The 12433-nt window shown below is 44.6% G+C and overlaps 1 protein-coding gene across 1 annotated transcript in view; it reads left to right on the top strand.

Moving 5' to 3' along the window:
- Positions 1-12433, top strand: part of LOC138667662 (membrane-spanning 4-domains subfamily A member 4A-like) — a 149974-nt gene that overhangs the window by 44157 nt on the left and 93384 nt on the right. Inside the window, exon 3 of the mRNA XM_069755788.1 lies at positions 4571-4684. Coding sequence (XP_069611889.1) covers positions 4571-4684 — 114 coding nt within the window. The remainder of the gene's footprint in view (positions 1-4570; positions 4685-12433) is intronic.

Below are 12433 nucleotides of genomic sequence, written 5' to 3'. Positions count from 1 at the left end.
AAAAAAAATGGCTCAGCACTTTCCTTCCCTTCTTCTGAGATGTGTTTAACTCATTGTAGGCCAGCTGTACTGTTATGATTTGGTGGCCTAGGAGCAGCATGAGACGGACTCTGGAGAAGGTGGTCCCTGTACTGACCGCAAACCCTGAACCTAGCAGCGCAACTAGAAGTAGCTGTGGGGGGTACCTAACACTCCCTAGACCCCTTGGCACAGCCTAATATCTAACTACCCCTAAAGACAGAAACAGGAAACCTATCTTGCCTCAGAGAAAATCCCCAAAGGATAGATAGCCCCACACAAATATTGACTGTGAGAGGAGAGGAAAATAACATACGCAGATATGAAATCAGATTTTAGCATAGGAGGTCATACTAGCTAAAAAGAAAGAAAAGAACAGAGTACCATGCGGTCAGTATAAAAACGCTAGAAAATATCCACCAGAGAAGATACGAATCACCACATCTGACTAAAGACATGGGGGGTATATCTGCATCTCCAGAGAAATAGTCAGGCGGCAAAAAATCCTTCACAGACAAAACTGGACAAGGCAAAAACATGAACATGCACAGAACAATTAAGGTCCACAGCAGGTGGACAGCAGAAACAAAGCCAGGACTAATCTTTGCAGAAAAGCACAGCAAACTGGAGAGACCAGCAGGGAAGTAAATCCTGCAAGAACAATGAACAACTGGCACTGACTAAAGGATCCTGCAAAGCTATATACCCCAGTCAGTCCTGCAATTAGTAGATACACATGTCCACTCCTGCAATCCAGGCACAACTGCATTATCCTCTACAACCACCGGAGGGAGCCCAAAAGCTGAATTCACAACAGGGGAGACAATGATGGAGGTGATGGGCAATGATGGTGGTGGGGAGGCAATGATGGAAGTTATGGGCAATGATGTTGGGGAGACAATGATGGAGGTGATGGGCAATCATGGTGAGGGAGGGAATGATGGAGGTGATGGGCAATGATGGTGGGGAGGCAATGATGGAGGTGATGGGCAATGATGGTGGTGGGGGAGGCAATGATGGAGGTGGGAGGCAATGGTGGTGGGGGGGCAATGATGGACGTGATGGGCAATGATGGAGGTGATGAAATGGACAATGATGGTGGTGGAGGAGGCAATGATGAAGGTGGTGGAATGGGCAGTGATGGAGGTGGTGGGGGAGAAGGCAATGATGGAGGTGGTGATGAGGACAATGATGGGGTGGAGAGGGGCTGCATTATACTTTATGAGGGGGCTACATTATATTATGTGGGGGGACTGCATTCTCAGGAGACTACATTATATTATGGGAGGCTACATCATACTGTGTGAGGGGGCTACAGTATACTCTATGGGGGGCTGCATTATATTCTGTGGTGGGGCTGCATTCTCTCAGTTGACTACATTATATTCTGTGGTGGCTGCATTAAACTATATGAGGGGGGCTGCATTATACCCTATGAGGGTGCTACATGCCTACATTATATTCTATGGTGGGGACTGCATTATACCTGAGGGGGTTGCATTATATTTTGTGGGGTGCTGCATTATATTCTATGAGAGGGGACTGCGTTATATTTTATGAGGGGGCTAAATTATATTCTGTGAGGGGGCTAAATTATATTCTATGAGGGGGCTACCCCAGCCCCTGCTACATTATTAAGATGTGAACTACCTTATATTATACACTGATATTAGCACTTTTTCACTGCACAATTGGTGGTCTTGTATCTATTTCTATGTAGCTACATAGTGGGCCCCAAGAATGATTTTCTCTGGTGGGCCCAAGGTGCTCCAGTCCGACGCTGAAAGCAATTGTTACCATCCACCTCTCGTGTCTCCCCTTTTCCTCATAGTTTGTAAGCTTGCGAGCAGGGCCCTCATTCCTCTTGGTATCTATTTTGAACTGATTTCTGTTATGCTGTAATGTCTATTGTCTGTACATGTCCCCTCTATAATTTGTAAAGCGCTGCGGAATATGTTGGCGCTATATAAATAAAATTATTATTATTATTATTATTATTACTATTATTACTTGCTCATGCTGGCATCTGACAGCATGGGAACCACATTTCTCTGATAGGCGGTAATGATCTTACCGCCAATCAGAGCCGTGTTTGCCGTTCTGTCATACAGATGTTCGATCTTCCCTGTCATCTGAATGGGCCTGAGTTCAGGTACCATTCTGCTATCTGAACCAAACTTTTTCTTTAGATGTTCAGCCGAATCTGTCGGACCCAAACATCCACGGGTTCGCCCATCTCTACTCATAGACTATAAGTAAGGGTGTTATTGTTACACTGGAAGAAACACTATTTTGATTATGGATGTGCCGGGTCTTTATATATAATCCTTTGTTTAGCAAAGGAGTAGTTTCCAGAAGGTCTGAGGATGGCTTTTAGTCCATTAAATAGTTTTTTCAGAGGGTTTTGAATAAGAAACATTGTGCAAATAAAACTTTGTGAAAGTAATATATTCAGAAACATTTAGGCACTATACTGTATCACATGCATTAACATATCTCCAAAGTAACATTTCCACCATCATAGCAACAAAAAGCATGGCATGGCCATTTATTTTATATTTTTTTTGGAGGGGCAGCATGGAGGCTCGGTGGTTAGCACTGCAGCCTTGCAGCACTGGGGTCCTGGGCTCAAATCCCACCAAGGACAACTTTTGCAAGGAATTTGTATGTTCTCCCCGTGTTTCCTCCTGGTTCTCCGGTTTCCTCCCACATAATAATAATAATAATCTTTATTTTTATATAGCGCTAACATATTCCGCAGCGCTTTACATTTTGCACACATTATCATCACTGTCCCCGATGGGGCTCACAATCTAAATTCCCTATCAGTATGTCTTTGGAATGTGGGAGGAAACCGGAGAACCCGGAGGAAACCCACGCAAACACGGAGAGAACATACAAACTCTTTGCAGATGTTGTCCCACATTCCAAAGACATACTGATTCTAGATTGTGATTGTGGGGACAGTGCCAATAATGTCTGTAAAGCACTGTGGAATTAATGGTGCTATATAAGTGAGTAAAATAAATAAATAAAAATAAAATGGCCATAGGGTCTATCAAATGTGACAACTTAAGCTTTAACTTTAATTTAGACTGATATGATATGTGTCTTTTATGACCTAATAGATCAACCTTGAAGTCAAAACTAGTAGGGATACACCTTACATATAAAGTCAGTGATCTGATTTGGTAATATATGCATGGTTTGGCAAGCTTATTTTCATCCCTCTTCAGTATTTCCTGCTTCCTGATTATTTTATCTGAAGTGCAAACTATTCTAGCCATGTATTCTGAGTTGCAATTGTAGGAACTGAATCTTTTTTAAGTAAAAAAAACAAAGGCTCTAAAATACATGTAATAAAAATCATCCCAGCCTTCCTCCTCTTGCCATCTGTCCTCCGTTTTAACAAAAGTCTATTGGTTTATTGTTGACTGTTCTGGCAGCAGCCGGAGGTATTGGTGGTGTGTGTATGTGATCTCTCTCAAAAATGTTCAGGCAAGTGAACAATAGAGAGACACAGGATTCCATTACAGAGTGGAGCTGGGCTATCCCCTGCACAGTGAGTTGAGAAAGTCTATCAGGAGCAGGAAGATAAGTTCTTGAGAGAAATAAGCCCAGCACTGTATGTCCATAAAATCCATTTTCTGCTAAATCCATAGCTTCAAGTAACATTAAAACAATTAATTCATGGTCCAGACATTAAAATCATATGCGTTTCAACGCAAGAACGTGGGTCTTAATCATTGGCAAGGATCTCATGGTAGACTGAACATTTTAAGCTAGTTCACAGTACAATCCCAGCCCACCAGATCCTGCTGCCTGATAGGGACAGCTATGCACGTTCTTGCGTTGAAACGTGTATGATTTTAATGTCTGGATCATGAATTAATTGTTTTAATGTTATTTGAAGCTATGGATTAAAATAAAATGGATTTTATGGACATACAGCGCTGGACTTATTTCTCTCAAGTTCTGAAAAACTTGCTGCACAGCAGGATCCGTGCGCTGGGAGGTGGTGAGCAGACACTAACCCTTTTATTTGTATTTTTTCAGGAAGATAAGTACCCTTAATAAATTGTGTAACAGGGATAATCTCCCTCAGCAAATCCTCCCCCCTCCTCCATAACACTGTGCTAGAACGAATGCTGTGGACTGCTTGTAAATAACTCATGAAAGAATAAAGATACGTTAAAACCAAGCACAACATTGTTTTTCTTGTGAAATTCTCAATACGTTTGATGTGTCACATGACCCTCTTCCCATTGCAAAAAATAAAGTTGGATCCAAAATGGCCAACTTCAAAATGGCCACCATGGTGACCACTCACCTTGAAAAGTTTTCCCCTCCCATATACTAATGTGCCACAAACAGGAAGTTGATATCACCAACCATTCCCATTTTATTTAGGTGTATAAATGGCCTACCCTGTGTGTATATATATATATAAATATATATATGGCAAAAGGAAATACATCCTGAACAGAATATATATAAGTAGACTCCTTTTGAGCAATGAAGAGTTACTTGACTTGTATTCTTTTTTTTTCAGATAGTGCTGATCATCACAGCCATCTGTCAGATAGCTCTTGGAATTGTGCTGCCATTTATTTCATTGGGCAGTATTACTTTCTACAGCGGAATCGAGTACTGGTCAACATTTTTTGTAAGTAGGACTTAGCATCTATTTTAAGTTATTTGTATCCTTGTATCCCATTTTACAGGTATCGTTGTAAGTAAGGTTCAAATTCATACATTTAAAACTTTTTAAAAGAGTAAAAAAAAGTAGCCAAAAATAGTTGTAAAATTATCTTAATGTAATTAAGAATGCTATAAACAGTAGTGCAAGAGATAAGATAAGACCAGTCAACCATCCAAAATTGCTACAAGTAATACTGCACAGTAATCACAACAGAGCACCAGCAGGGAAAGAAACCCAACCGTCTCACAGCACTAAAGAAATGTGTTTTTTTTTTATTTTCTAAAATTTTTTGTATTTTTTCATAATTTTTTGGTACAGTAAAAACTGGCAGCATTGTGTGCAGATATGCATATACTGTATTTATAAGCTGTATTCGGCGTGAGAAAGAAATTGCAACATGCTGCGATTTGACTCCGAAATCAGATGGGTGTGTGAAAAAAAAAAAATCGCATGCCATATGGGCCTTCAGTATGGCATCTCATTTTTTATGGATACATTACAATTCTGTAGAATAGGAAACTGTAAATGATCCTATACAGGATGAACAACTGCTGAGTAAAAACACAGATTGGATACTGCACACGGATTCCACACGGTGAGAAAAAAAATCGCCCCACTTTCCTGAGTGAGCCCTTAGTTAAAATGTCCTTAGGCTAGTTTCACACTAGCGTTTACCTGATCTGCAGCGGGCTGCGGACTTCTATGTGAAGCCCCGCCCTCTGCCACACCTCCATCGCTAGCTCCGCCTACTTCTGCATGCGCCCTTGTGCGGCTGTATGTGGATAGTGCATGCATCGTTTTGACGATGCGGAAAAAAAGAAATGCTACAGGCTACGTCTACGCTGGTCGCCGCATCGTCAAAACGACGCATGCGGCAGCATCCGCATGCAGCCGCACGACCTGCGTACCTAATGTTAAAGATAGGTACGCAGGCCGCATGCGGGGCGCATGCAGAAGTAGGTGGAGCTAGCGGCGGAGGTGCGGCCGAGGGCGGGGCTTCACGGAGGAAGTCCGCAGCCCTCCGCAGATCAGGGAAATGCTAATGTGAAACCGGACTTCTTCACTTTCAAAATTGTTGAGCACTACAGATGAAAAGATGTTTAGAAATTACCTTGTTTACCGAATTTCTCCCCCAAAAAATAGATATGCGTAAAATAAGTGAGCCGCTAATCGCACTCTGAATAGCCACTAACTATACGAGAGAGAGACCGAATTAGAAGCTTTAATACTGCCCTACTCTTTTGAATTGTGTAAAGAATACAAATAAAAAAAAGGTTGAAGTTTATTACTAAATAACAGATAAATCAATTCAGTCACACCGAGTGACACTACTCAGGTAGATCACTTCCCCATAAATCACTTGAATATTTGGATTATTATTCACAGAATGAAACTCGCACTCTCATTTCCAATGTGATTCAGTACAGCGATAAGCTATGTGGACACGTTACGGATTGGGGTGCAGAATTTTCCCCACAAAATCTGCATCTCCTGGCGGAAAACGCAGGTGCAGATTTGCTGAGGATTTTATTCGGGTTTTGTGCGTTTTTGTTGCAGATTTGATGCGGATTTCATGCGTTTTTTACCCCAGTGCATTTCTATAATGGAAGGGGTCAGAAACGCTGCAGTTCCGCACAAAATATGTAGCATGCTACTTCTTTTTGATCCACAGCGGTTTTCATGCGGATTTTTCCGCACCATTAAGCACAACATTTTTTTTCTATTGATTTACATTGTACTGTAAATCATTTACGGAGCTGCAGCGTTTCTGCGCGGAACAATCCGCTGCGGATCCGCACTAATTCTGCATCGTGTGCACACAGCCTTAGTATATCTAAATCAGATTAGGCCTTTTCCATCCCCCAAATGGAAAGAGCTGTGCGATCTGATTTCCTATCCCTATTCTGAACAAGCATAAATAAAAATAGTGCAACACCTACTAGGGCCGTGGGGTACTCGGAACCGGGTCAGCTGGTTCTTAAAGGAATTGTCACAGCAGAAGTGAGCTGGTTCGTGGCCCTTGGACCGCAATTAAAAGGGGTGGATGCAGGAAAATAATAAAGTTTATATAGGAAAAGGGGATTATTCGTGACGCCACCCGTGGTACTCGTCCAGGGATGGCCGACGCTGCTTAAAGGGACCGCTGGGGACAATGGTGATGCAGCTGGGATGGTTCTGCTCCCCACAGGTGGAGCGGGGCCCCAGGGTTACCAGAACAGTTTATGAGGGGTGATGGTCGTTGGAGTGCAGGAATGAGGGTGCAGGAATAATTAGAGGACTCAAGGGTTGCAGTTTCCTTTATCTTTAATCCCAGGTTGCAGGTGCTGTCCGGGGCACAAGTCACAGCTGGTGATGGAGATTCGGGCAGCCAGGAAGCAATTCAGGATTCTCCTAGTCAGGTGGGGTTGGAGGCCTCCCTGCTGTTCTCTGGGTGCTTAATGCTCTTAGTTCTCCTCAAGTCCCTCTCTCAGTCTGTCCACTAAGTGAAACACTTCCCGCATGGCAGGCAGCTTGAGCTTGTTCCTGGCGTCACTCCCTCGTGGTGACTCTGGGCCTTCAGGTGTCCAATTGGGCAAGGAGACCTGCAATCTCCTGTCCTCCAGATTTGATTAAAGGACCTGCAGTGCCCATACAACCATGTATGGTGTCCAATCTTCGGCGCTCAGTCCCGATGATCTCAATCGCAGCTCCTATCCCACAGATTCTTGTTATGAACTGGTGGTTTAGGAGCAACATGGGACGAGCTCTGAAGGAGGTGGTACCTGTACTGACCGCAGTCCCTAAGCTCAACACAACACTAGAAGTAGCCGTGGGATGCTCCTGTCACTCCCTAGGCACCTCGTCACAGCCTGAGAACTAACTACCCCTAAAGATAGAAACAGGAAAACTATCTTGCCTCAGAGAAAATCCCCAAAGGATAGATAGCCCCCCACAAGTAATGACTGTGAGTGGAGAGGGAAAAGACATACACAGAATGAAACCAGGATGTAGCACAGGAGGCCAGTCTAGCTAGATAGATAGGACAGGATAGAATACTGTGCGGTCAGTATTAAAAACTACAAAAATCCCCACAGAGTTTACAAAAATTTCCACACCTGACTAAAGGTGTGGAGGGTAAATCTGCTTCCCAGAGCTTCCAGCTTAACTGAATTAATCCATACTGACAAGCTGGACAAAACATAGAAAGCACAGAACAAATAAGTCCACAACCTGTGGACAGAAAAGAGCAAGCAAGGACTTAACTTAGCTGAAGTGGTCAGGATATCAGGGAAATCCAAGAGAGATGTGAATCCAACCAGGAACCATTGACAAGTGGCACTGGCTGAAGGGAAGAGCCAGGCATAAATAGCCGAGCAGAAAGACAATCAGAGGAAGCAGCTGCAGACTGCTAAATCCAAGGAGCAGCCATACCACTTAAAACCACCGGAGGGAGCCCAAGAGCAGAACTCACAAAAGTGCCACTCACAACCACCGGAGGGAGCCCAAGAGCGGAATTCACAACAGATTCTCCTCACTTGCCTCTTCCTCAGACTAACTCTGACTGACTAACCCTGCCTCCAGGCCAGAACTTATACTGCAGCTCCCCTGAAACTGGGTTTAGAGCTCCCTCTACTGGTCTGGAGTCAGGAAAGTGTTGCATGCCAGTGTTACCTGCTAAGGGGATCCCTTCTTGCTTACAGGCATGACATCACTCTCTGTGAGAGAGGCAATGCCACTGTAGTAACCGGACTCCTGGGGTGCCACAATAGCACTTCTATAATAGCCTCCCCTTTATTGGCTGTACTACAACCAGCACATCCCCCTCCCCGAAGAAGCAGGGTGAAACATGCATGTCGGTGTCAGAAGGATACAGGTTTGTAGACAACTTTGTATAGCAATGATATTGTAGGTATATCATGTTTATAATTCCATAAGGTGATAGACTTTTCCATATCCCAGATATCTTTTCCCTGGACAGAATTAGCTTTAGACACTAAGTAATGCATTCATTGCAAATAGGATGTCGCTAAGGCCGGGGTCAGACAAACGTATGGCATCCGATGAGAGAGCATTGGCTATGTTATGCTAATGACCCGCGGCTCCTGCTCTGCTGCGAGCGGGAGCCGAGTGTCATTTGTCTGTGCTCCGAGCCTCTAGCACAGAGCAGATCGGAGCACAGCTGCGGAGAAGGCGGAGAGACAAATTTCTCCATTTCCTCCATTGCTGGGGTCAGCACATATCGCACCGCACTCAGATGATATCTGAGTGATGTGCGCTGTGTCACTCGCACCCACAGGCTTATATGGGTGCGAGTGAGCCGAGACTCGGCCGAGTGTCAGTGACAATCACATTATGCTGCAATTTCACTCGCACGTTGAAAACGGCCATGATTAAAAACGCTGACGTGAGCTGCCCCATAGATGAATACTAGTCCGAGTGCTATGCGACGTTTTATTGAATAGCATTTGCCCGTATTCATCGCTAATATGACCCAGGCCTAATAAGGAATGTCTAGGAGGAGGAAATTCTGGGTCTTGGTTGTATACTTTGCACTAGGGTCAAAAAATGAGATTTGGATTTTATGCCATCTAGTGGTGGACTATTTATTAGCACTTGCTTTTTTAGATTTTTTTTTTTAAATTACGGTAGATTAAATCTTGAATTCAATTAACATTTTATCACTTTTGGCACTTTATTTTGCACCAACACTTTCAGTAATAATTAGAATTTTCTGTTTAAAAATCCTTTATTTATATTTTGGCTTATATGATTGAATAAAAATATTTGGGGAATATAAATTTATGAACATTGTATACCAGGATGCTACATATTGATTTCCCATTTCAACACCTTTTTCTGAGATTTTAATATTTTATTCTTTACATAATAAATGTTATTTTTTAATTACAAAATCATTGTTATTGGTCACTTCTATTTTGCACCTGACTACTAGAGCAGAAGCAAAAAAATGTGTATATAAAATTATCTCTATATGAAGTGCAGCCCACTGATTTTGGGCATATTGAATATTTTGGGACTAAGTATGGTATTCATGTAATGCCATAGTTGCAGGACACTAAGGCCGGTTTCACGCGTCAGTGGCTCCGGTACGTGAGGTGACAGTTTCCTCACGTACCGGAGCCACTGACACACGTAGACACACTCAAATCAATGCATCTGTGCAGATGTCATTGATTTTTTGCGGACCGTGTCTCCGTGTGCCAAACACGGAGACATGTCAGTGTTCGTGGGAGAGCACGGATTACACGGACCCATTAAAGTCAATGGGTCCGTGTAAAACAACAACGTCCATGTGCAGTCCGTGTGCCGTGCAGGAGACAGCGCTACAGTAAGCGCTGTCCCCCCCACTGGTGCTGAAGCTGCGACTCATATCTTCTCTGCAGCAGCGTTTTCTGTAGAGAAGATATGAATAAGCCTCCCACCCCCTGTGCGCCCGCCCGCTGTTATTAAAATACTCACCCGGCTCCCTCGCTGGCTGGCGCTGCTTCCTGTCCTGGCTGCACCTTCTACTGTACGAGCGGTCACGTGGGGCCGCTCATTTACAGTAATGAATGGGGGTGGGGACATGGATCTTTATATTAAACCAGAGAAACAAAAAAAAAAAAGGATTATTAATATCTTCTCTACATCAAACGCTGCTGCAGAGAAGATATGAATAGCAGCTTCAGCACCACATGGAGGGGACAGCGCTTATCTCTAGTGCTGTCTCCTGCATGGTGCGTGTGGTACCCAGTCGGCACACGGGCGGCACACGTGTGCCGCACGTGTGCCACACTAATGTGCCACAGAAACGCACGGGCACACTGACACGGATAATTCCGGTACCGGAATTATCTAGACGTGTGAGACTGGCCGAAGGAGTAGTCAATAGCCCGAGTCTTCAGCAATGTGTAAAATAGCTCTTGCCATTTTTTGGAGGATCCTTCCAAATGGCGTTGCAAAGTGTTAGAATTTGCAAGCATCTGCAAATTTAAGGAAATTCAACTAGAAGCTGTTGCTCTGCAGATTGGCCCTATCCTTTCTACTGACCACACCTGTTTTTACCCCCTAAATAAAGGGATAATTAGGGGATGTGTTGTGAAAAACCTTTTGCTACATCATTTAGCAAAGAAAAAAAGCTCATGAAATTCTTCAAAGGGCTCATACTCACCTGCGAGAAACTCGGGATGAGTCTCGCATGTTAATACCCGGCGCTGCTGCCGGCACTCAGGAGCAGAGCACTAATGGCACAAAAGAAAGAAAAATATCAGCTCACCTTCTCAATGGATACCACGTAAGGCCAGTCTCACACGTCCAGATAAATCCGGTACCGGAAAAATCAGTACCGGAATTATCCGTGTCCCGGTGCGTTTCTGTGGTACATCAGTGTGGCACACGTGCGGCATACGCGTGCCGCCCGTGTGCCCACTGGGTACCACACGCACCGTGCCGTTGACAGCGCTAAAGTTTAGCGCTGTCCCCGGCATCGTGCTGAAGCCCCATTCATATGTTCCCTGCAGCAGCGTTTGCTGCAGGGAAGATATGAATATTAGTGTTTAAAATGCAGATCCAGGTCCCAACCCCCCCTCACGTGTTTCCTACTCCACACTGATGAGGGGCAAAAACCCCGAAACAGCTGTCTGTGGATGGATACCATGCTTGGCATAGGTGGCTTTCCTTCATAGGATGCTGCCCTTCCCGTGGTTGTTCCTTCCCGGGGAAAGGCCTGGCTATTCACTGCTTGCGTCGAGAAACACGTGATGGTGTCTCTGCAGCTTCTTTACATGCATCTGCATATTTCCCATAAGGGATGGGGGCAGTGTTCTGGAATCACTGCGTTGAGAAACACGTGATGGTGTCTCCGCGGTGTTGGATGTTTTGGTCTCCCCGAGGCCAATAATCTGTGCCTTTATAGCCTTTTTACTAGGCACTGCTCCTAATAGCCAGATTCCTACTCCACACTGATGAGGGGCAAAAACCCCGAAACAGCTGTCTGTGGATGGATACCATGCTTGGCATAGGTGGCTTTCCTTCATAGGATGCTGCCCTTCCTGTGGTTGTTCCTTCCCAGGGAAAGGCCTGGCTATTCACTGCTTGCGTCGAGAAACACGTGATGGTGTCTCTGCAGCTTCTTTACATGCATCTGCATATTTCCCATAAGGGATGGGGGCAGTGTTCTGGAATCACTGCGTTGAGAAACACGTGATGGTGTCTCCGCGGTGTTGGATGTTTTGGTCTCCCCGAGGCCAATCATCTGTGCCTTTATAGCCTTTTTACTAGGCACTGCTCCTAAGAGCCAGATTCCTACTCCACACTGATGAGGGGCAAAAACCCCGAAACAGCTGTCTGTGGATGGATACCATGCTTGGCATAGGTGGCTTTCCTTCATAGGATGCTGCCCTTCCCGTGGTTGTTCCTTCCCGGGAAAAGGCCTGGCTATTCACTGCTTGCGTTGAGAAACACGTGATGGTGTCTCTGCAGCTTCTTTACATGCATCTGCATATTTCCCATAAGGGATGGGGGCAGTGTTCTGGAATCACTGCGTTGAGAAACACGTGATGGTGTCTCCGCGGTATTGGATGTTTTGGTCTCCTTGAGGCCAATCATCTGTGCCTTTATAGCCTTTTTACTAGGCACTGCTCCTAATAGCCAGATTCCTACTCCACACTGATGAGGGGCAAAAACCCCGAAACAGCTGTCTGTGGATGGATACCATGCTTGGCATAGGTGGCT

Source organism: Ranitomeya imitator, chromosome 2 (assembly GCF_032444005.1).
Source record: "Ranitomeya imitator isolate aRanImi1 chromosome 2, aRanImi1.pri, whole genome shotgun sequence".
NCBI lineage: Eukaryota > Metazoa > Chordata > Amphibia > Anura > Dendrobatidae > Ranitomeya > Ranitomeya imitator.
This window is presented reverse-complemented; position numbering and strand designations above follow the sequence as displayed.